This window comes from Triticum aestivum, chromosome 3B (genome assembly GCF_018294505.1).
Source record: "Triticum aestivum cultivar Chinese Spring chromosome 3B, IWGSC CS RefSeq v2.1, whole genome shotgun sequence".
In the NCBI taxonomy this organism is placed as follows: Eukaryota; Viridiplantae; Streptophyta; class Magnoliopsida; order Poales; family Poaceae; genus Triticum; species Triticum aestivum.
This window is the reverse complement of record NC_057801.1, coordinates 431239877-431264716: the sequence shown is the minus strand read 5'-3', so window position 1 is coordinate 431264716 and position 24840 is coordinate 431239877. Positions and strand designations below refer to the sequence as shown.

Sequence of the window (24840 nt, the reverse complement as noted above, 5' to 3'; positions counted from 1 at the left end):
AAATTTATTGTTTCGACACAAGGGGATTCAAAGAATATTTATAAGCCTTAGCATTTGAGTAGTCAATTCAACCACACCTAAGAAGTTATTTCTCTACAAAAAAAGTATCAGTAGCACAATAGTATGATAGTTTTGATAGCAGCGGAAACAATAGCAATAGTAGCAGTAACAGTGACAGTAGTAGTTTTGTAGTAGTTGGAACAGTAGCAGCAATAGTAGTAACTTAGCAAAGATAATATGAGTAAAGCATAGGCATTCGATTAGCGATGGATATTTGTATGGATGACATTCATTATGTAAAAGTCACAACCTAGAGAGATACACAATAGCTCTAATTCAGCAATTTAATGTAGGCATGTATTTCGTATATAGTCATACGTGCTTACAATAAGAATTTGCATGACATTTTTGTTCTACCCTCCGGGGTCCATAAGAAAATGTAAGGGTAATTAAGGCCTCCTTTTAATAGAGAACTGGATCAAAGCATTAACACATGATGAATATATGAACTCCTCAAATTACAGTCATCCCCGGAGAGTATGCCAATTATTGTCAGCTTGGGGTCAACGGTCGAGAACAATAACAAAAGCATATAACTAGCAGATAGGATCAAGAACTCATATATATTCAAGAACACATAATAGGTTCAGATCTGAAATTATGGCACTCGGCCCTAGTGACAAGCATTAAGCATAGTAAAGTCATAGAAACATCAATCAGAATATAGTGGATACTATGGATCAAGCCCTAACAAATTGACTCAACTACATGACAAATCTCATCCATCTCCATCACCTCCCAGCAAGCCTACAAAGAAATTACTCACACCCGATGGTGTGCATCATGGAATTGTTAATGAAGAAGAGTTAATGATGACGATGGCCACGAATCCCCCTCTCTGAAGCCCCGAACGGGCTCCAGATTAGCCCTCCTGATGAAAAACAGGGGGTGGCGGCGGCTTCACATCGTAAAATACGATGAAACTTCTTCTCTTATCTTTTTCTCGGGAATACGGTACTTATGGAGGTGGAATTAGGTCAGACGAAGCCATGTGGGGCCCACAAGACAGCAGGGCGTGCCCAGGGGGTGCGCGAACCCTGCTGCCTTGTGAGCAGCTGGTGGCCCCCCTCTAGTGGATATTTGCACCAATTTTTTTTTATTCAATAAAAAATCTCCACTAAATTTTGTCCAATTCCGAAAGCTTTTATTTCTGCACCAACAACACCATGGTAGTTATGTTAAAAACAGTGTCTGTCCGGATTAGTTTCATTCAAATTATGCAAACTTGAGTCCAAAACAAGAGCAAAAGTGTTTGGAAAAATAGATACATTGGAGATGTTTTAGAGGCCTCCAAGGAGGAGGGTGGTCTTGCCTGTGAGGGGGTGCGCAAGCGACCTTGGTTGCGCGAGCGTTGGAGAGGAGCCATGGCGCAGGATCTCCGCCACCGATGCTTAGCCAGAGGAGGAGCCCCACGAGGGCTCCCCGAAGATACGGAGGGCCACGGAGGACATCGGCGCTCCTCCGACAGTGGTCCTTCCTATCAAGGTGGTGAAGCCCCGTGGCAGCGCAACACATTCGAGCACGGTCGATCTGCGTTTTCGTCCTTGCTCATTTTTCCCTTTTCATTGGGTAGAGTGGAGAATAGGGTGTCACCCTGTTGGCTAGGATAGCACGGAGCTATCAAGCCCACCCGGGTTCGAGTCATGGAGTGACCCGTGGTGCTTAGAGTTTCTTCTATAAAAATATGCCTCCAAGGTCTAGTCCTGGATGGTCTTATTTTTTATTGGGTAGAGTGCGGGTCACATTGATTTCGAACCCACACTATTGACGAGGACAATGTGGGGTCCTCAACGGCAAGGGAGTCAGTTGTTGAAGCCCTCATGCCCAATCCGCAAAGGTCTCGGGCTGCTGACCAGAGCACGCGGCTGGAGGTCGTTGCTTCGGAGACTGGTAGGTGTTCCATCTTTTGGTCTTTGCCCGTGGAGTCTTAGGGATTTTGTCACTCCATGGTGAAACTATTTTTATTCTGGCTATAGATGTCTCGTCTCCGGCCATTGATCCTAAGGTCGCGACGTTCTCAACCTTCGCTCCACAAGTCCTGGACTGCCCCGCTGGTGGCGAAGTGGATGCCGGAGTCCTTTTGCCAAACGATGATAAGGTTGTGGATAAGGTGGAGATCGAGAGGCATGAGGCTTGCATGCTTGAGGCCGTGGTACCACCTATGGTGCCGCTAGAAATGGGGTCCATTGTCCCACCTTTCATTTCTGCATCTTCGTTGGAACCTACTGCCGACACCTCGAAGTCTAATGCCAAGGGGCAGGACTAGAGGAGGAGGAAGACAAGGAGGGTGGCCTTAGACTATGGCGTGGTGTCATTGCCGCCTTCGTCGTTCTTGAAAGGGGATGAACAAGGGCCAGATGTGCCGAAGGAGACCAAGGCCGCCAAGACCATGAAGCCTTTATACTCCTCTATTCGGAAGCAAGATGACTCGGTGGAGTTGAGGTTCGCGGTAATTTACCCTTATCCCTACCAATTGTATTGTTTTCCCGAATCCGGAACCTGGAAGTTGTGCGTAAACTGTAGATGGGCCGGCCCAAATCTCTCGATAGGTCGCGTCGCGTGTGCGTTTTCCCGACTGTTTGACGCAAAATGCGTCAAATAGGGTTTGCCCATAAAAATTGCAGTCATTTGTCTGAAAAAAGATAGCCATGGGACCCAGCCCTATTACAACATGGGTGCTACCGTGCATGCTCTGCTCAGGCCTGGTCCGGACTTCCCACTTGTTTATAGCATCGTTGCTAATACAATCTCTCGCGCTCGCAGAAGACCTTTCTCTTAGAGCCTCATGGTGGTGTGTGACTGCAAACCGATGGTACATGATATACAAGACAGAACTAAAGGAGCTTATTTGACAGTGATTAGAGAGATTTCACTTTATAGGTCCAACTTTAGTAGTGCAGTTTTACTTTTGAAAGTAGAACATCGAATGTGATGCACATAATCTAGCCAAACACTCCCTTTTGCTTGATCAGGGTCATCACTTGTCGCTCATTTCTCCGCATGCCCAATACGCATCCCTCTTAATGTTCAAATGAATCAATGAAGTGCTGGCACCCTTAAAAAAGAAAATAGTCCCTCAACAAAAAGAAGTACGAAACAAAGGCACTTACTGATACAATATCCCAAAAACTACTCCCTCCGTCCTACTCCCTCCGTCCGAAAATATTTGTCAAAAGAATGAATGTATCTAGACGTATTTTAGTTTTAGATACATCCATTTTATGCATTTCTACGACAAGTATTTCCGAACGGAGGGAGTGAGTATAATTTAAGACGTAATGGGACGGAGGGAGTATGAAACAGAGTACTCTCTCCATTCCTAAATATTTGTCTTTCTAGAGATTTCAACAAATGGCTACATACAAAACAAAATAAAACAAAATAAGTGAATCTACACTTTAAAATATGTCTATATTCATAGGTATGTGGTAGTCTATTTGAAATCTCTAAAAAAACAAATATTTAGGAACTACTCCGTCTAATATTTAGTAACTACTCCCTCCGTCCTATAATTTAGGACGTAATGGGACGGAGGGAGTTTGAAACAAAGTACTGTACAAGACACCCTTGACACATGCAACTTAATTATTATAAATCCCATAGGATCAACGAAAAAAAAACAAAAAAGACGTCATGGCAACTTGCCAAACGCAACACAAGCTATAGCCGTGTCCCCTACGTCGGAGGGGGAGAGATCATCCAGACACCAACAGAAACCAGGCAGCAAACCTTCGGAAGCTTCCTGGTGCCATTGTGCGTTAATGACTCAGGGAATAATATACCTCAAACATTTCGAATGGAAAACTTCGCGTCCGGTAAGTTGCACCTCCTGCCAGGCTACAAGGCATCCAATTCTGTAAGAAGCATCCAACTGCACCGTGCCATCAATCACTTGCTACAATAATTCAGGAAGCCTTTATTCTTGCTTCATGTAGGATTTGTACTCTGCACACTTGGGAGACCCAAGAAGCGGCCTATAAATACCTTGGTCCATCCATTCCCCAGTTCATCAAGCACACGACAGCTTAAGCTTCTGAGCCTTCCAGTGCCGGAACAGAGCAGCATATAAGAATGGCATCCCTGAAGGCCGTGAAGCCAACCGGACTTGAAGGGCAGGCCAAGGAGCCTACCAAGGTTAGTGCCACCAAGGGGCCTGCAAAGCTCAGTGCCACGGCGACCAAGCCAGCAGCCGCCAAGGGCGGCATCAAGAAGGCTGAGTCAAAGCCACGGGAGCCTAAGAAGAGGGTACAACCTGCAGCTGATGTCGTATTGAGATCCTTATAACCTTCACCTTGCATGCTCTTTCCCTGATGATCTGGTGTTTTTCAAATGACAGCAGGTGAAGAGCTCCAAGCCAGCAGCAGCAAAAAACTGACAACGGCAGCAGAAGAAATGGAGCTTGCATGCTATCTTCATGGTGCTATGAATTATATATGAATCCCGCCTTTCCCTTCCTCTGTCTCCCATGATGTCGATCATGCCTCGACAGGCGCTGACAGTGTGTGTGCAATCCATGGGACGAATATTACAAATAAGACGTGTAGTTCTGCCATCTGCTTCATCTTATCTTGCTTGATGTTTCACTGCTTTCCCCCATTTTACGTGTGTTTGTTTGGGTTCGATTGGCAAATACAGTAACACAAACGCCAATCGCCGAGACCCTAAGAATCATCATCTCCGCGGTGTCGTCTGTAAAAAAAAAAAGCAAAACCCATTATGCCAACAATAATAGGAGTACATGACAAACGATTATCATGATCCTACACAACCGCAATCATCAAACGAACAGAGATTTCAGGACACAGAACTGTTACAAATTCGCACAACCAATCACCTTAAACGCTGATGATGTCTCAAAAAGTAACACTACATGAATGACCAGCCACACTTACCCAAAAATTAGAAGCACACACACTTGGTAATTATGAACAGAAAAGTCAAAGGTGGACACTTCCGAAATTACCCTATGCATTTAGAAACAACAACAAAACTTCCTCAATCAACTTTTATGTTACCTCACAGAACCCGTGATTACAAGCCTTTGTGAGTGATATAAAGTACACCTTATCTACAACTTCAAAAACAGAAGGGGTAAAAGAAGGCGTTGTTTCGACTCATGTAGGTTCGGGGACCCCAGGATCTTCAGTCGGCCATGTACTACGCCCGCGCGTTCGAGCACCGCGCGGTGGCCATCCAGCAGGCATCACCGTCCCGGACCGCTGGGTCGCTACCCGGGCCGGATTCCGTACAAGGTCGGCCTGCGCAGGCTTCCGCGGCACCCCTCGCCGCGACCGCGGCGCGCCCATTCCACCGGCTCACCTCAGCCGAGCTACTCGAGCGTCGCCGCCAAGGGTTGTGCTTCAACTGCGACAAGCCCTACACGCCCGGCCATGCCTGCCCGCGACTCTTCTACCTGGAGGTTACAGACTACATTCCGGAGGACGCCGTCGCCGCCGACCTGGCCGCCCCAGCTGCCGACAAGGTGGTGGCCGAGAAGGTGTTTGACGCTGGTTGATCATCTCGAGAAGTTCAACAAGCGCTTCCCCACCTTACAGCTCGAGGACGAGCTGTTTGTGCAGGCGGGGAGAAGTGTTATGACCGGTTTAGCTAGGCCCACCGGGCAATCTTAGCCCACAAGTTATCTTAGGTTAATTCTTATGCAAGTTATCTAGGTTATAAATATAGGCTGTAAGACTCTTTATGGAATCAAGCAATAAGAATATTATTATCCCTATTGCCCGGCTCCCAAAGGAGCCGGAACCCTAGCCGCCTCTAACCCTAGCCGTCGCCGCCATCTCTCTCCGACCCGACGGCGCCCAGCTGCCGGCCCACCCGCTCATCGCCTCGCCCCGCTCCATCCTTCCCCTACAACCTACGCAGCAGGTCCGGTAGGATCCCTGGTTCTACCACTAGCAAACCACTGTTCTTCTCTGCCATGGTTCATAGGAGTATATTACCTAACACTAAATCAATTTCTCTGCAACGAGCCAGCCCCAGCCGGCATGCATGCACAGGCGACCACATTTTCAAAGTGAAGGTAGTGGCAGACCCTACCGCCAAGGACCCTGGCGGTAGGGTATAACGGTCTACCGCCAAGGTCCTTGGCGGTAGACTATTTTTCATGTTATAACGACATTATAACGCAGTTGAATCCTACCGCCGGAGACTGTGGCGGTAGGCAGTGTAACCTACAGCCAATGACTATGGCGGTAGGAAAAGGGTCAGATCCCGAAAAAATTTCGAACCAGGGTCAGATCCTGCTAAAGTTTCGCAAAAGGGTCAAAACAACGAATTTGGCCTCCACCGGACGACCGTACTTTCCTACTGCTCTGCCTATGTCTGAAGGAGTACCAGGGGTACCGGGATGTCCGACGGCTGGCAGGTGATATGAAGCCCAAGCAAGCGATACAGGCACCTCGCGGCTGGGCCCAGGTCAAATCATTGGTCCTGACCGACTGACAAGCAAGGCCCGCCACGAAAAAAAACCTGGAGTGCGCACAAGTCACAACTTCTTATATGCCTTAGGGAGCTTAGAGGTTGAAATTAACACAGAATTCCAAGTCAACATCAATGGTGATTGAGAAGAACTACCCTCACCTCAAGTTAATGAACTCAAAAGAAATCCCATAACAGAAGACTCGGCACAGGATAATACAATATTGGCACGGCCACAATTAATACATTCGTACAGTTTAATGAGAACCGTAGCATTTTTTACTACACAAAAAGAATTCTAGCAGGGAAGGAGTTCAAGGCAAGGCGGTAAGAGCAATTACCTTCTAGAAGGGACTAATCCAACGGGCCAACTGCAATTGCCACTCAAAAACCAGGCGCCTTGGAGTTGGCGCAGAAGCTGCATTTTGGCGAGTTGCATCATCGGCATAAATAACAGAAAAGACATCTTCAACCAAAGGATCCCTTCCACCCCTAAGAGGATCCTGTGAAAAGATTTAAATAAACAAGTTAGAACAAAACTCAAGAGTAACAAGTTAGAGCCTCATAATTAGGCGAGATGTTTTAATTACATAATTATACAGCAGTTACCAGTTCAGAGGTAGCAAAGACGTGATAAGATCTCTCTCTTACTAACTAATACTCCCTCCGATCCATAATAAGTGTCGCAGTCTTGAACTAAACCAGCCTCTCTGCATTGCACTTTGCAGGGGTAAGACTAGGTTCCTATAATCCCTCCCCAGACCCCACCTTGTGTGGGAGCTTCTATGCACTGGGTCTGTCCTTTTTTAGTCTTGAACTAAGGTTAGTTCAAAACTGCGACACTCTGCCTAAGCAGATCACTCCCAAGCCGCTATGCAAGGGCCTTGCCTCCGCCACTCTGCTGATTCCCTGGATTATCTGGAAGCAGAGGAACACGTGTGGCTTCGATGGCGACCTCCCGTCTGCACCGAACACCATTGCACGTATCAAAGAGGAAGCCGCACTTTGGTCTAGAACCGGAGTCCTCGGCCTTCGATTGTTATTGCCGACAACCTGGGACGTTCACTAAACAACCACCATGTATCTTTTACCCTCTTTGAGGGAGGCTGTACCAAACTCTCCTGCTTTCTAATGAAATGAAACGCAAAACCTTTTTGCGTTTTCTCAAAAAGAATGAAGGCAGGGGTATTTAGGGTATGTTTGGTTTGTGACAAAAACAACCATACCAATTGTTTGGTCACAACCAGAACTTTGGTCCTTGTTTGGAATTGGAATGTTGCCAAGAAAGCTTCATGCCCATGTCCCTTTTCCCACTCGAGTTCATTCTAATTGGCAATATGGCCCAATAATAGGCAAGCAAAACCTTGGCCAGAACTGGTTTGGCTCAACTATGCACACCCTAACACTTTAGTTGATTTGACAAGTCACCACTATTAAGTTGAATGATATAGCAACTACTACTTTTTCCCTACATAAAATATTCTAGTATTACTACATAGTTGGTACTAGTAGGATTCAGTGTCGCCATAACCTAGTGAACCAAGGAAAGGCCCACATAATCCCATGTTCTATCCTGAGAATTTGTTCATACAATGACCTCAAATATTTGAAATAGCACATTGAGGAGGTAGTCTTTCCAGAAATCCACCATTTTCATTTAGTAAAGTAAAAAAAAGTAAGAAAATTTGCGAATGAAGTCCTTACTGTTTGAGTAAATAGTTAGCATATGAATCAAGTTGGACTTTACAGATATAACTACTATAATATACTATGACACAAAAAATGATTCATTATCGACATCCACATTTATCACCTGTATAAATATATCTGTATGTGTTTTCCCTTCGTACAATAATAATGTGGCCTGGGCACCAACTTGTTGAAGGACGTCTACAAAAGTTCGACTGCACATAAAAAGCAGAGTAACTTCTATCGTGAAATTGGGAAACATTATGTCAGTTAAACAAGGGAGCAATCAACTAAATATCAATCCAAGTAACAGGCAATAGATCAACCTTGTAGGCTTGCACTAGAAGCAGCAAAATATAAATGAGTAGAAAGTCAAAAAGAATTCTCAGACGTAGTATTATTGTTACAGGTGAAATAGTTGACACTTAATGCTGCACATGTAAAACCAGAGAGAATATTCATGTCTAGTCAGTTAATCCCCAAACTTGCCAGTATTTTGACAAATATACTATCATCTGGACTTCTGGAGTTTAACAAAGAGTGGTGTATGAATAGTTCTGCTATTGTTCCTATCAAAGAAAAGTGTGAATATACCTTTCAACTTTGCAAACTTTATGTACAGTTTTGGTTTTAATATACTTCATCTTCAACAATTACCTTGGTACTAAAAGAGATGCTAAAAGCCTAAAAGTGGAGAAGGAAAGACCATGACATTTAACTTAGAAAAGTTTGACGCTGTGACTGCGAAAGGGTATGTTACCTTACCCCAGCTTGGTTTATTGTTTCATGAAATCCAACTAGAGTATTTTCTGTAGCCTTTTCAACTCACTGAAGTTGTATACTGTAAATTGAAATGCCAAGGCGAGATATCCTACACAACCTTGGTTTATTGTTTCATGAAATCCAACTAGAGTATTTTCTGTAGTCTTTTCAACTACTCCCTCCGTTCCTAAATATTTGTCTTTTTAGAGATTTCAAATGGACTACCACATACGGATGTACATAGACATATTTTAGAGTGTAGATTCACTCATCTTGCTCCGTATGTATTCACTTGTTGAAATCTCTAGAAAGACAAATATTTAGGAACGGAGGGAGTAGATCAGAAGAACAGACAGTGACTAAACTAAGATGCCAAGGAAAGTTTGTTTTAATAAATTGAGATGCAGATGAACTTGCACAGTAAAAGAATTTCCTTTTACCACGACATCAAGAATTTTTGGAGGGTAGGTGGGTATGGTTTGCCCTTCATTGTGTTAAATAAACATCTGCAGAAGACATAAACAAACCTGGCAGACGATGGTATTGAATAATCATCTGTTCCATGCATAAGAAAGATACGAGGAAGTAGAGCTATGGTCCGGGTACTCGACTCCTTGACAACAATTTCAGGAGAATAACGTGACAATGCTTCTTCTCCCTCCATTATACTGAAACAGTAATTGTGCTTGGTGTCAGTATCAATTTATTATTAAATAGATGGATCAAAACATAGTCATATTACTACCTGAGAAATATTGAACGGTTCAGACCACGCTGATGGAAATGGTCGACCAAATTATGGATGTTGTATCTGCAAAATATTACTGTTACTGAACCATGTCGAGTGTCCACCATTATACATCCGAAAGGAAACATAAAATATTGGAGGTCAAGTTTTATTTGTAATCCAATGAAAAAGAAATATCACAATATATATTTCAAGATAACTTTGAAGTACAAATCTATCAAACTCCATGTGACATTGGAATATGATGGTGTCCTCTTTGTAGACTAGAAGCAACTGGGACTAGGTGAAGGAGTTTGGTAGTGGCGTCATTCCAAAAATTTGGACCAAACTATTATTGTAATTACTGGCAGAGGAGAAGTTGGAAAATTTATAAGGTCTTCTAAAAGACAATCTATACAGCCATCTGGTTGCAAATACAAAGACAACAATTGGTTTGGTTTTACTATTTTAAGTCTAGCTCTCATATTGATACGTTCGAATTAGTTCAAATCCAGAACATACAAAATATGATCACTGCAATTACTTTTTGAATACACAAAAGGGCAACCTAATGTGTACCCAGTATCTGGCCAAATATCTGAAGTCAATATCTTCCAGGAGCAATCACTCAAATATTCTGTGAACAATATGAAATTTAACCTTTGGTTATGGGTTTTAAGGAGTATTCTAAAACCAAAACCCCTAAAATGTCATCACAGCTTACAGGAGCTCTGATGCTTGTACTATCTTAAGTTCCACAAGTAGTTGAATAGTCATGCACAAAAGACTAACCAGCAAGGAACCTAAGATCTCACCCTCCAGATAAACCAAAGTATGCCTTGATTTGTGTAACACTCCAAGAAATGGGCTGTCCGCTAGACTCTTTTACTGCCTGTTCCATTAGGGCACATGCTGAAATATGTGCTCCTGCTGACTGACCCATCAAGTAGATCCTACAAGTTTATCGTAAAATCAACTAGGTCATACAGAGTTATGATAACTGAAATGCCGTGCATATACAAACATCACTATGGTGGAAGGTATCAGTAATGATAATAAACAGAATGATGTAAATATATGCCATCAACATAATGCAAAATGACATGTAAATATTTATAAAACTTAAGCTAGCACAAGGGCTTTAAGTAAAGTTCTAAGAAGTGTCCAGTGTATAAAAAGAGGTCAAGTTTCCTGAATAATTCATCAATAATTTGTGGCTATCTAGCTGACAATCATCGGTTAACCGAATCATGCATCTTCTTAAGCAAATGACATGAATTGGCACGTAAACTTAGCCTAAGGGAAAAACTGCTCTTTGTGGTCATTCAAAAGTCACTTTCGTACACACAAAAAAATGGTTATCTTACTGATTAGGATCACCTCCATAACTAGCAATGTTGTTACACACGAATGAGATCCCCTGAGAAGCATCGCTAACCATGTCACTTATTGTTCCTTGAGGAAAATTTCTGAAAATAGACGTGTGAATATTGTGTCAAGCAAATAAAAAGTGAAACAATTGTTTCATATTATTAACAAAATAATATGGAGTGATTTCAACGGAAATCAAGCAGCACCTGTAATCAATGCAAGCAACTATGATTCCTCTCTCAGCCAACCGCCTGCCAAGAAGGGCACCCCATGCCTTGTAACTGAATTTCGAGCAAGGTTGTCAACAAATGAAGTCGCCGTGAAGGATTAACGGAATGCGTAGTTGCAAAAATATCAGCTCACCCAATAATCCAGGCCCCACCAGTTACAAAGGCCACCACGGGACAGGGTCTTCTATTATCTTTGGGTATATACAAATCTAACCTGTTTCTCGGTTGTTCTCCATAAACTATACTTCTACGAACCTGACTTGAAAAGAAATAGTAATATCCAACTGCAGTAAGAAAAGAATGTTTTCAGAATGCTATAGGATATCGATGATACCATATTCTAATGAAATGAGCCAACAATCCAAGGGTCCATTCAAGAAGCAGAAGACCTCATGAACATCAGAAATAACAAAGAATATCCATCCACATGCTCCTTGATGTGCATAACAAAAACTAATAGCGCAATCCCTGAAATGGTAACCTGTCTGCAATATACCTTGCAAAAAACCTGGCATAAGTAGAATGGCATAGACTGCAAGGGCAAGAAGCTGCCTCATCCAGCGGTAACCTAACCTGAATAATAATAAAATTAGAACGGGAACAGAAAAATATCAACAGTGATTCTATTCATCACTACATTCTGACAAAAAGGGTGAAAATTGTCAGTGAATCTTAACCTATCAAGATGGACGTAGTTTTGAACTACAATAAGGGCAAGAATTTGCATGGCCTCCCCATGCCATACTTCAAAATAAATTTCCTTAATATATTCCCAGCAATTTTCAGTACGGACTCATAATGCAGCATCAAAGGGATACAAACACAATGAGCACACAACCTGGCTTTGCGCCGCTAGGATGCACACAACCAACTACTCTAGTGAATACATGACAGGCTTATTTATGTTTCAGCAGAACTGCTTGCAAGATCGTCCCCCCGATGCATCTCTTGGAGACGGTTATGACAGAAATAGCTGTATTGTTGTAGTAGCAAAGATGCGAAACACGATTCTAAGGCAGATAAAAGCGATCCCCTCCTTGTTCCGTCTTTTACAACGAAAAGGGCCAAGATCTTCAAATCAAGATGGATACAGGTTTTTTATTTGTTTCTGAACAAATGGTTTGTTATGCAAAGACAAAGCCCGCACGACAGGGAAACAGTTATGTGGTCCCCGAAGCTTAATTCTAGTCCATGTCCCTCACGCAATTGCGTGATCAAACAACCTTGTGGAGTTGGCTTCTCCATAGGGATTGATATGAAGCTGCCTTGGCAACTCAGCCATCTCAACGACCTCCGGGCATAAGGAAGTTTCCAAGTAGAACTGAAATTTTGGGTCGCTACAGGAGCATCAAAACCATCACCACTACCGTGCGTGTTGCATCATAGCGATCGCCCTCGAGTTGGAGTGCCTCGTGGCGATTGAGACAGTGGAGTAGCTAGCGAGGAATTTCGGTGATTACCCGAGGTACTGGAGCAGGGTGAAGGTGAGGCGCGTGACGAGGTAGGTCTCGGAGGCGGCATGGCCGACGTCGTGGCGGAAGGACGACTGCCTCCTGGGGCCGGCCGAGCCCTGGGGCCTCGGGGACGCGGACTGCACGGGCGACGAGCGGCGGCGGCCGGCGGAGTCGCTCCGCGGGAGGAGCGCGTCCGCCTCGCGCGCGTCGTCCCCGGAGGGGGGAAACTGCATTGCCATTGCGTGGCGAAGGCTCGGGAAGGTCCGCCGGGCGGTTGGGAGTGGGAGATTCGAGTTGGTGCGGAAGAATGGAGCGGGGAGGAGGGGCGCGCCTAAATAGGAGGAGGAGGAGGCGGGCGGGGAGCGCGAGCGCGAGTGCGTGGCGTGGAGGGACGCGTGGGGGAGGCGGGGCGAGCGCAGCAACATGCCGCAAATCCTCGTTTGCCTCCTTGCTTCGCCATTCTTCCGGCGTGGGCGGACTTTTGCAGGCTGAGAACTGGGAACCGGACGAGGCTTTCGGTGTCCAAGGTAGTCGAGTTGGATACAGCAACACGAATGCTGTGACACTGTCGAAATTCGAAAAATTATTTACTCGTGGTAGGAGTACTACTCATCGTGCGTTATGGTCAGTTGGTCACACACAGAGCATATGTCCTTTGCCAGCAAAAGGATGCGTAGAAGGCTCAATGATGGATGACGAGCACAGCACACGACGCTGGGGAGGCTCAGGCCCCAGCAAGGAAATCTCTTCCGTTATTAGAAAATTAGAAATTTGAAAGAAAAAAAATGAAACGATGACAACAAACACGAGAGTGTGTACCTAAATGGCCCGATGATGCAATTTTTTGTATGGGCTAAAATGATTGGTGAGTGGTGTACCGTGGTAGGGCCGCGTATATGATTGTGGCGTGAGGCAGGGGAATCTTTGCAGGTTCTAGAGCTTCGTTTGCGGTCTCTGGAGCGAGGCGTAGCTGGCTTTAGGGTGCGGCTGTGAGGTGAACGCCGCTGCCGTCCGCGTCCGGCTCGGTGGGCCCGCGATTACGTGTCGCCGCGCCACGCGTTAGAACCCAAGTGACTTTGCTCCTAGTTCCCGACACGGCTGGCCGGCTGATGCGACTCATTGGAAACGTGACGCTTCACGTGGCAAAAGGCACAAATTTAATCTCACGAAACTATTTCACAAACTAAACCGTTTTTAAAAATATTTCACCGAATTAACCTTTAATGTGCAGCGTCTGATAGATGCGGCGCCTAACACTCAGGCGTCATAGTGCAGCGTCTACATGTAAGGAGCTGCACAGTAGGGTGCAACGTCTTACTATCGGGCGCTGCACAAAAGGGTCAACGATGTGATTTTTTTTTAAAACAGTTTGGTTTGTAAAACACTTTTACTCTGAGATCAATTTTGCCGCTTCACTTTCCTCGAACGAATTCCTCAACAAGCCTGGACCCATAATCTTGGGATCCTTGTAACTTTAGAACGTTCGTTTATGAAGGTAGCACATAACGATTATGTGACAGTTTTAGTTTTGATAAAGTGGTGAGGGATGGCATTCTTTTCAGAGAATATATCAGTTTCTTCTTGAAAATAATTTTCATTTAAAAATTGTCCCTGTTTTATCTCTTATCGAAATTTAGGGTCTGTTTGGTTGAAGACTAGTGTGGCCAAGCCAAAGTGTGGCTAGCCACACAAATATGGCAAGCCACACAAGTGTGACTAAGAAATTGGACGCCAAACTTTGGCAAAAGTTGGTAAAAAAATTGTCTCTTTAACAAGTGGGCCATAGGGGCAATAAAGTGTGGCAAGCCAAAGTGTGACAAAAAACCAAACACATGCTTGTCAAACTGTGGCTGCCAAATTTTGGCTTGGCAAACTGTGGCCGGGAACCAAACAGCTTCTAAAATTGCCATCACACATGGTTCACTGCCACCCCTCTCCCAGTGAGCGAACGTAGGTAACATTACCGCAACTTTGTCCTCTTTTGCACGCAGGAATGGGGCACGTAGATTTTCAGCCGCCGATCTACGTTAATATTTAAAGGACATGACTAACATCCTAACGTTTGGAATTTAGGGGACATATCCGGACGATCCTTTCTATCTCCCTCACACGACCTCCCATGTATGCATGCATGCTTTTCTATTTGTGTTTTCATCAATCCTTGTTTAATTAAAATCTTCTAATTACATCCATGTAGAAAAAACGAAATAGATGATGTCAGCAGATTCTTTTTGGAGATTGAAAATCAAAATGTTTTGTAGCTCAAACCATCGGCCGTATTGAAAAATTGTCTTCACATAAAAGATTCATCGCAACGAAACCTTTGAAACTAGATCCCATGTTGATATGTTCTAATGGTTTTTTTCGGGTAAAAATTTACCACGCATGTGCTACTTAAGTTATCACGACTGTGACACACAGTTACCAAGCTGTTTTCATAGGAAATACCGGGCATAAAAAGATGGTATTTTAACTTTTCTTCTCATGTGCACATGCATATATGCACTAGACGACAAAACTATGATGTTATCCAAGATTCTCCCTATTTCAAAATTTTAAAATATTTTGTAGCTCAAATTGTCACTTAGATCGAAAAACTATTTTCACATACAAGATCCGTCAGGAGAGATCTTCGAAACTAGACCCTGTGTTAGTATGTTTCGACAGACTTTTTTCAGAAAAAAATACCACGCATGTGCTACGCAAGTTATGATGCTAGTTGAGCGTAAGTTATCATGTTGCTTACGCAGAAATTATTGAGGCATAAAAAATGATTTCTTCAACCTTCTTCCCACATGCACATGCGCTAGCCCTAGAGAACTGAAAATGCTAATGTCAGGGAGGATTCCACCAAAATTTAAAAAAATTAAAATATTTTGTAACTCAAACAGCCGCTCTGGTACAAAAACCATTTTCACATGAAAAATCGCTGCGACAAGGCCTTCGAGACTAGATCTCATGTTGGTATATTTCGACAACTTCTTTCGGTCAAAAGGTTATCAGGCGTAGACTAAGTTTATTAACTCCGTTGTGTGTATATTACCATGATATTCACACACGAATTACCGAAGGGTGTTTTTTAACAAGTCCCTCCCCCTCCCGGTCAAAAGTTATCACGTCTGGACTAAGTAAGTTATCAACTTAGTTGTGCATGTATTTTCAACAACAAAAATCATGGGTCAAAATTATCGCCATGTTTGTACATAAGTTATCAGGTTCGTGAGCCTGTGTTACCATGTTATTTACAGAGTATGTTTTCAATAACTTTTTCCCACGAGTCAAAAGTTATTGTGGTGTTTGTACATAAGTTATCAGGTCCGGGAGCATGTGTTACCATGTTATTTATAGAGTATGTTTTCAATAACTTTTTTCCACGGGTCAAAAGCTATCGTGATGTTTGTACCTAAGTTATCAAATCCAGATGCATATATTATCACGCTTTTACATAGGAGTTATCGGTGGTATGTTTTTAACAACTTTTTCCACGGGTCAAAGTTATTGTGGTGTTTGTATCTAAATTACCAGGTTCGGGAGGCTATATTATCATGCTATTTACACAAAAAGCAATTGGTTGTATGTTTTTAATATCTTTTTCTCCGGGTCAAAATTATCATGGTGTTTGTATACCTGAGTTATCAGGTCCGAGGGCGTATATTACCATGCTATTACTTAGAAGTTATAGGTGGTATGTTTTAATTTCATCAACCTTTTTCCACGGGTCAAATTTATCATGGTGTTTGTAGCTAAATTATTAGGTCAGGGGACGTATCTTACCATGCTATTACTTAGAAGTTATTGGTGGTATGTTTTCAACAACTTTTTCTCACGGGTCAAAATCATCGTGGTGTTTGCATCTAAATTATCAGGTCTGGGAGCCTATATTATCATGTTATTTACACAAATAGTTTGCTGAAGTATGTTTTCAACGATTTTCTATAACCAAATAATGGGTAAGTCGGTCTACAATAATCATGTTTCTATAACATATACAACTTGGTAACTATAAAATTAACCATGTTGATAACTACAACCCGGTGACTACATAATTGTTATGTTGGAACTACATATAGTCTTCCCTCCTATGATGACCCCTCTCTCACCAAATTACTACGAAGATTTGCTTGAATTCTACCATGATATGACGCGCCACCTTTCCTTTGCCAACATCTCCCACCTGTCCAAGTGCATATCATGTTGAATCCTCTTTGATCCCACCACCAATGTTGTTCTCGGTATCATCGGAGTGCTCGCGGGGATGACTACTTCCATCAAGAAGTGAACCACAAAATGATTCATAAGTGAAAGAAAAACTGGAAATGCATTCTCTATAGAAGTACAACAAGATCCGAGTAGTACCAATTCCTAACAGAAGAAAAAAACAAATGGAGGGTTGCACCATAGCAGTGGCCTACTCGCGGTAATCGCATATCTACTGTATTAGCCCACTTCCAAACAGGACATGCAGTTGGCTGAGATGGTTACCAGGTATAGTCGAACTGAGGAGTGAGGCTGCAGGTGCAGGGTTCGAATCCTGTTGGCGCTACTTTTTTGAAAAAAATGAGCCAACGACCGATGATGATGGAAGTCGTGCGTGCCTGTCGCTAATGACCAGTCGGCAGGAACTTAGCTTTAATGTCGTTTGTACATAGGTTGTCTGCTCTTGTATAACATTCATTATAGGTGCATAATGCATATTGTAAATTTGACTGGCATTGTTAGAATTGATCTGAGGCAGGGTCGTCGGTCATTCGAGAATCAACCAATCACACGAGCACAACGCTGAAATTTATTAACGAGGTTCACTAACATGGCTACAACCTCAAAGCCTGACTACATACTGAAAGTGCAACTATCCCTAGGTGGTTTTGGTAATTCCTAACAACATATAGCTCATTGAGCTAATACTATTCCAAGACAAATATTTCAGGAAAGCTCAATGAATGGCATGGCATGGATGAGAAAACTGGATCCCTCAAAATGCTAAGGATAAAAGGATTGGCTCAAGCTTCAAGCTCAAGACTCTACATTTTATATTTTAGTGATCCAAGATCACATTGAGTCTATAGGAAAAGCCAATACTATCAAGGAGGGATGAGGTGTTGCTTAATGAGTTTCTTGCTTCATAGTGCTTAGTGATATGCTCCAAAACCATCAACTACTTTCCCACATCCACATATGACCTAAACCTAAAGTCCAACTCGGCCCCACCGATTCTTTCTATCCGGCGCCACCGAGTTCAGATGTCATAGCCACTACCACAAACCCTAGGCAAATCGGTCTCACCGATAGGGATCTCGGTCTCACCGAGATGGGATTGTAATCTCTCTGTTTTCCTTCGTAACATTTCGGCCTAATCGAGATGAGTGATCGGTCCCACCGAGATTGCAATGTAAACTCTCTGTTTCCCTTTCGTAATATTTCGGTCCCACCGAAATGAGCGAACCGGTCCCATCGAGTTTACCTGACCAACTCTTTGGTTAGCTTATTACCAAAATTGGTCTCACCGAGTTTGTGTAATCGGTCTCACCGAGATTACGTTATGCCCTAACCCTAAACATATCGGTCCTACCGAGTTGCATGTCGGTCCCACCGAAACCCCTAACGGTCACTAGGTTTACTAAATCGGTCTGACCGAGTTTGTTGATTCGGTCCCACCGAGATTAGTAAATTGTGTGTAACAGTTAGATTTTGTGTGGAGGCTATATATACCCCTCCACCTCCTCTTCATTCGTGAAGAGAGCCATCAGAACAAACCTACACTTACAACTTGCCATTTCTGAGAGAGAACCACCTACTCATGTGTTGAGGCCAAGATATTCCATTCCTACCATATGAATCTTGATCTCTAGCCTTCCCCAAGTTGCTTTCCACTCAAATCTTCTTTCCACCAAATACAAATCCTGTGAGAGAGAGTTGAGTGTTGGGGAGACTATCATTTGAAGCACAAGAGCAAGGAGTTCATCATCAACACACCATTTGTTACTTCTTGGAGAGTGGTGTCTCCTAGATTGGCTAGGTGTCACTTGGGAGCCTCCCACAAGATTGTGGAGTTGAACCAAGGAGTTTGTAAGGGCAAGGAGATCGCCTACTTCCTGAAGATCTACCGCTAGTGAGGCAAGTCTTTCGTGGGCGACGACCATGGTGGGATAGACAAGGTTGCTTCTTCGTGGACCCTTCTTGGGTGGAGCCCTCCGTGGACTCGCGCGGCCGTTACCCTTCGTGGGTTGAGGTCTCCATCAACGTGGATGTACGATAGCACCACCTATCGGAACCACGGCTCAAAAATCACCGTGTCTCCAAATTGCGTTTGAAATCTCCAAACCCTTCCCTTTACATTCTTGCAAGTTGCATGCTTTAATTTCCGCTGCTCATATACTCTTTGCATGCTTGCTTGAATTGTGTTAAGATTGCTTGACTTGTGCTAAGTTTGCTAAAATCTGCCAAAGACTAAAATTGGGAAAAGGTTAAGTTTTTATTTGGTCAAGTAGTCTAATCACCCTCCCCCTCTAGACATACTTCAAGATCCTACACATACGCTCCTCCTCAAGACACCGTCACGATACCAGCCATTCAGGCGTTAGCACACGCTGTCGGCTCCCCCCGCATTATATTTGAAGCCTTGGATACAAGTGTCCTACTACTTTATTTAGACATACTACAACTGAAACCTACCTTGTACACAATATTCGACACAACTCCAACAAACTCTACCTTGACGTGTATCACCACCCTAAATTCGTCTATGCGTCAAACTTTCATGTACATTGGACTTGACTTACACCATGAGTACCGTTGTTATTCCCACACTCCATGTCACTCCACCTGCAATTGTAGTCCCTTCTTTCCTTGATCATAGTCAACACTCAAGCAAAATTAAGTCTCTCTTTACTCTAGTTTGTGCTCCCAACTTTGAGAGTAACCATTCAACGTCATCACACACTGATCACTAACATGCGTGAAAGTGAACAACACACTTATCAGGTGTCGCATATAAAAGTTACCTAAACTCAACAACTTCGCTCATTCTTGACCATCTCGTCTGAAGTTTGAAGGAATTTCATTGGCGCTTGTAGTCATCTTGAGCCAAATTCGCAATTGTCTAACCACATCATTTGGCAAGAGCCGAGCAAGATTTCGCTGGAGCACCGCCCAACGCCACATCCTTACGCATTGCACCTCCGCTAACTTGCACACCTCCCATGAAGCCATCGCGCCATGACCAAGTAGAAGCTACTCCAGACCTCATCACCGGCTGGAAGAACCAGCGAGCCAGCTCCACTCGAGCCCGAGTAGATGTGACGCCCTCCACGCCACACCACCACGCAGCCACCATAGACGGCAGCCCACCATCATGCCATGACCAAGTAGAAGCCACTACAGACCTCATCGTCGGCTAAAAGAACCAGCGAGCCAGATCCACCCAAGCCTAGGCAAATATGGCGGCCTCCACGCCGCGCCACCACGCAGCCGCCGCATCTATGTTGCCTACCACCCCGCACCGCATCCATGCCGGGAGGCAAAGTCCCTAGCCAGGGCAGCCTCCCCCACGAGGCCAGATTCGGTGACATCCAACGACAAGCCCCCGTACGAGCTCACAAAAGGAAAAAGGTCTGCCGCCCCGCCAAGACCTGTCGGATGGGAGCACCACATGACACGTTGGAGGCTCGACCAGGCCGACGACGCACGTCACGCAGAGTCTTTCAACTTAGCTTTCTCTAGGAACGCATTAAAATTCAGGGGAGCTACAGCGCGAGCCATTGATCTACAACATAAATTGCAAAGACATTTAGACTATGTTCATAATAATTGGTTTAGTTAATCAAATTACTAGTGAACTTCCACTTTAACATCCCTCAAGTTGCCCAAGTGCTATATGATCCAAATCAACTAACCCATGTCTGATCATCACGTGAGATGGGGGTCATCAATGGTGAACATCTCCATGTTGATCGTATCTACTATGTGACACATGCTCGACCTTTTGGTCCTTCATGTTTTGAGGCCATGTCCATACATGCTAGACTTGTCAAGTTTTACCCAAGTATTCTGCATGTGTAAAACTGTCTTACACCCGTTGTATATGAACGTAGAGTCTATCACACCCGATCATTGCGAGGTGCTTCGAAACGACAAACTTTCGCAATGGTGCATACTTAGGAAGAACACATTTTATCTTGAAATTAAGTGAAGGGATCATCTTATAATGCTACCATCGTCCTAAGAAAAATAAGATGAATAAAAGATAAACATCACATGCAATCAATATGTGACATGATATGGTCACTATCATCTTTGTGCTTTTGATCTCCATCTCCAAAGCATTGGCATGATCTCTGATACATCTCCAACGTATATATAATTTTTGATTGTTCCATGCTATTATATTACCTGTTTTGAATGATTATGGGCTTTATTATACACTTTTATATTACTTTTGGGACTAACCTATTAATCGGAGGCCCAGCCCATATTGCTGTTTTATTGCCTGTTTCAGTATTTCGAAGAAAAGGAATATCAAACGGAGTCCAAACGGAATGAAACCTTCGGCAACGTGATTTTTTTGGAAGAATATCATCCTGGAGACGTGGAGTTCAAGTCAGAAGATACTTGAGGACTCCACGAGATAGGAGGGCGCGCCCCCCTATAGGGCGTGCCCCCCTATCTCGTGGGCCCCTCGAGCACCTCCCGACTGACATCTTTCGCCTATATAGTCCCACGTGCCCTAAAAACATCCATGGAGAAGATAGATCGGGAGTTCCGCCGCCGCAAGCCTCTGTAGCCACCAAAAACCTCTCGGGAGCCCTTCCCGGCACCCTGCCAGAGGGGGGATCCATCACCGGTGGCCATCTTCATCATCCCGGCGCTCTCCATGACGAGGAGGGAGTAGTTCACCCTCGAGGCCGAGGGTATGTACCAGTAGCTATGTGTTCGATCTCTCTCTCTCTCTCTCTCTCTCTCTCTCTCGTGTTCCCTCTATGGCACGATCTTGATGTATCCCGAGATTTGCTATTGTAGTTGGACCTTATGATGTTTCTCCCCCTCTACTCACTTGTGATAAATTGAGTTTTCCCCTTTGAAGTTATCTTATCGGATTGAGTAATTTATGAGAACACTTGATGTATGTCTTGTCGTGCTTATCTGTGGTGACAATGGGATATCATGTGCCTCTTGATGTATGTTTTGGTGACCAATTTGCGGGTTCCGCCCATGAACCTATGCATAGGGGTTGGCACACGTTCTTGACTCTCCAGTAGAAACTTTGGGGCACTCTTTGAAGTACTTTGTGTTGGTTGAATAGATGAATCTGAGATTCTGTGATGCATATCGTATAATCATGCCCACGGATACTTGAGGTGACAGTGGAGTATCTAGGTGACATTAGGGTTTTGGTTGATTTGTGTCTTAAGGTGTTATTCTAGTACGAACTCTTGAATAGATTGATCCGAAAGAATAACTTTGAGGTGGTTTCGTACCCTATCATAATCTCTTCGCTCGTTCTCTGCTATTAGTGTCTTTGGAGTGACTCTTTGTTGCATGTTGAGGGATTGCTATATGATCTATCTATGTTATTATTGTTGAGAGAACTTGCACTAGTGAAAGTATGAACCCTAGGCCTTGTTTCCTATCATTGCGATACCGTTTACGCTCACTTTTATCGCTTGCTACCTTGCTGTTTTTATAATTTCAGATTACAAATACCTTTATCTACCATCCATATTGCACTTGTATCACCATCTCTTCGCCGAACTAGTGCACCTATACAATTTACCATTGTATAGGGTGTGTTGGGGACACAAGAGACTCTTTGTTATTTGGTTGCAGGGTTGTTTGAGAGAGACCATCTTCATCCTACCCCTCCTACGGATTGATAAACCTTAGGTCATCCACTTGAGGGAAATTTGCTACTGTCCTACAAACCTGTGCACTTGCAGACCCAACAACGTCTACAATAAGAAGGTTGCGTAGTAGACATCAATCTCCATCGTCACCGGCATGACACCATGATGTCCATCATCGTGCCTTCACGTGGTTGTCTCCGCCAACTATGCTTCTATGGCTATTGCTAACTCATAGCGATAAAGTAAAGCAATTACATAGCGTTTAATGATTCACACGCAGGCCATACAATAAATTAAAAACAACCCTATGGCTCATGTCAGTTGTTGTACTCATCGACATGCAAGTCCCTAGCCAGGGCAGCCTCCCCCACGGAGCCAGATTCGGTGACATCCAACGACAAGCCCCCGTACGAGCTCGCGAAAGGATAAAGGTCTGCCGCCCCGCCAAGACCTGCCAGATGGGAGCACGACATGACACGTTGGAGGCTCGACCAGGCCGACGACGCACGTCATGTAGAGTCTTTCAACTTAGCTTTCTCTAGGAACGCATTAAAATTCAGGGGAGCTACAGCGCGAGCCATTGATCTACAACATAAATTGCAAAGACATTTAGACTATGTTCATAATAATTGGTTTAGTTAATCAAATTACTAGTGAACTTCCACTTTAACATCCCTCAAGTTGCCCAAGTGCTACATGATCCAAATCAACTAACCTATGTCCGATCATCACGTGAGATGGGGGGTCATCAATGGTGAACATCTCCATGTTGATCGTATCTACTATGTGACACATGCTCGACCTTTTGGTCCTTCATGTTTTGAGGCCATGTCCATACATGCTAGACTTGTCAAGTTTTACCCAAGTATTCTGCATGTGTAAAACTGTCTTACACCCATTGTATATGAACGTAGAGTCTATCACACCCGATCATTACGAGGTGCTTCGAAACGACGAACTTTCGCAACGGTGCATACTTAGGAAGAACACATTTTATATTGAAATTAAGTGAAGGGATCATCTTATAATGCTACCGTCGTCCTAAGAAAAATAAGATGAATAAAAGATAAACATCACATCCAATCAATATGTGACATGATATGGTCACTATCATCTTTGTGCTTTTGATCTCCATCTCCAAAGCATTGGCATGATCTCCATCGTCACCGGCATGACACCATGATGTCCATCATCGTGCCTTCACGTGGTTGTCTGCGCCAACTATGCTTCTACTGCTATTGCTAACTCATAGCGATAAAGTAAAGCAATTAGATAGCATTTAATGATTCACACGCAGGTCATACAATAAATTAAAAACAATCCTATGGCTCATGTCGGTTGTTGTACTCATCGACATGCAAGTCCCTAGCCAGGGCAGCCTCCCCCACGGAGCCAGATTCAGTGACATCCAACGACAAGCCCCCGTACAAGCTCGCGAAAGGAAAAAGGTCTGCCGCCCCGCCAAGACCTGCCGGATGGGAGCACCACATGACACGTTGGAGGCTCAACCAGGCCGACGACGCACGTCACGCAGAGTCTTTCAACTTAGCTTTCTCTAGGAACGCATTAAAATTCAGGGGAGCTACAGCGCGAGCCATTGATCTACAACATAAATTGCAAAGACATTTAGACTATGTTCATAATAATTGGTTTAGTTAATCAAATTTCTTCCACTTTAACATCCCTCAAGTTGCCCAAGTGCTACATGATCCAAATGAACTAACCCATGTCCAATCATCACGTGAGATGGGGGGTCATCAATGGTGAACATCTCCATGTTGATCATATCTACTATGTGACACATGCTCGACCTTTTGGTCCTTCATGTTTTGAGGCCATGTCCATACATGCTAGACTTGTCAAGTTTTACCCAAGTATTCCGCATGTGTAAAACTGTCTTACACCCTTTGTATATGAGCGTAGAGTATATCACACCCGATCATTATGAGGTGCTTCGAAATGACGAACTTTCGCAACGGTGCATACTTAGGAAGAACACATTTTATCTTGAAATTAAGTGAAGGGATCATCTTATAATGCTACCTTCATCCTAAGAAAAATAAGATGAATAAAAGATAAACATCATATGCAATCAATATGTGACATGATATGGTCACTATCATCTTTGTGCTTTTGATCTCCATCTCCAAAGCATTGGCATGATCTCCATCGTCACCGGCATGACACCATGATGTCCATCATCGTGCCTTCACGTGGTTGTCTCCGCCAACTATGCTTCTACGGCTATTGCTAACTCATAGCGATAAAGTAAA

At 43.8% G+C, this 24840-nt stretch overlaps 1 protein-coding gene across 2 annotated transcripts; it reads right to left on the bottom strand.

Annotated features, from left to right (window-relative positions):
• Positions 1 to 3452: 3452 nt before the first annotated feature.
• Positions 3453 to 13242, bottom strand: LOC123070211 (probable isoprenylcysteine alpha-carbonyl methylesterase ICMEL2). Of its 2 annotated transcripts, none has more exons than XM_044493286.1 (11): positions 12735 to 13242; positions 11771 to 11847; positions 11408 to 11558; positions 11251 to 11325; positions 11041 to 11142; positions 10489 to 10626; positions 9692 to 9757; positions 9474 to 9614; positions 8309 to 8399; positions 6837 to 6998; positions 3453 to 4749 (listed from the first exon to the last, which is right to left on the bottom strand). In XM_044493286.1, the coding sequence occupies exons 1-10, from the start codon at positions 13151 to 13153 to the stop codon at positions 6840 to 6842; spliced, it is 1419 nt and encodes a 472-aa protein (XP_044349221.1). In that variant the 5' UTR covers positions 13154 to 13242; the 3' UTR covers positions 3453 to 4749; positions 6837 to 6839. The 2 variants fall into 2 exon arrangements, with proteins under 2 accessions (XP_044349221.1, XP_044349222.1); XM_044493287.1 differs by having other exon boundaries at positions 11771 to 11842; positions 12735 to 13050.
• Positions 13243 to 24840: the final 11598 nt, after the last annotated feature.

Bases quoted from the DNA above. Each gene is read 5' to 3' on its own strand.
- LOC123070211 (XM_044493286.1), bottom strand. From the start codon at position 13,153: ATGTTGCTGCGCTCGCCCCGCCTCCCCCACGCGTCCCTCCACGCCACG. The intron at 11,143-11,250 runs GTGCTGCTTGAT...GTCTATTTTCAG, and splicing joins GTTGCTTGCATTGATTACAG to AAATTTTCCTCAAGGAACAA. The intron at 6,999-8,308 runs GTGATAAATGTG...ATCTTTTCACAG, and splicing joins ATACAGATATATTTATACAG to GATCCTCTTAGGGGTGGAAG.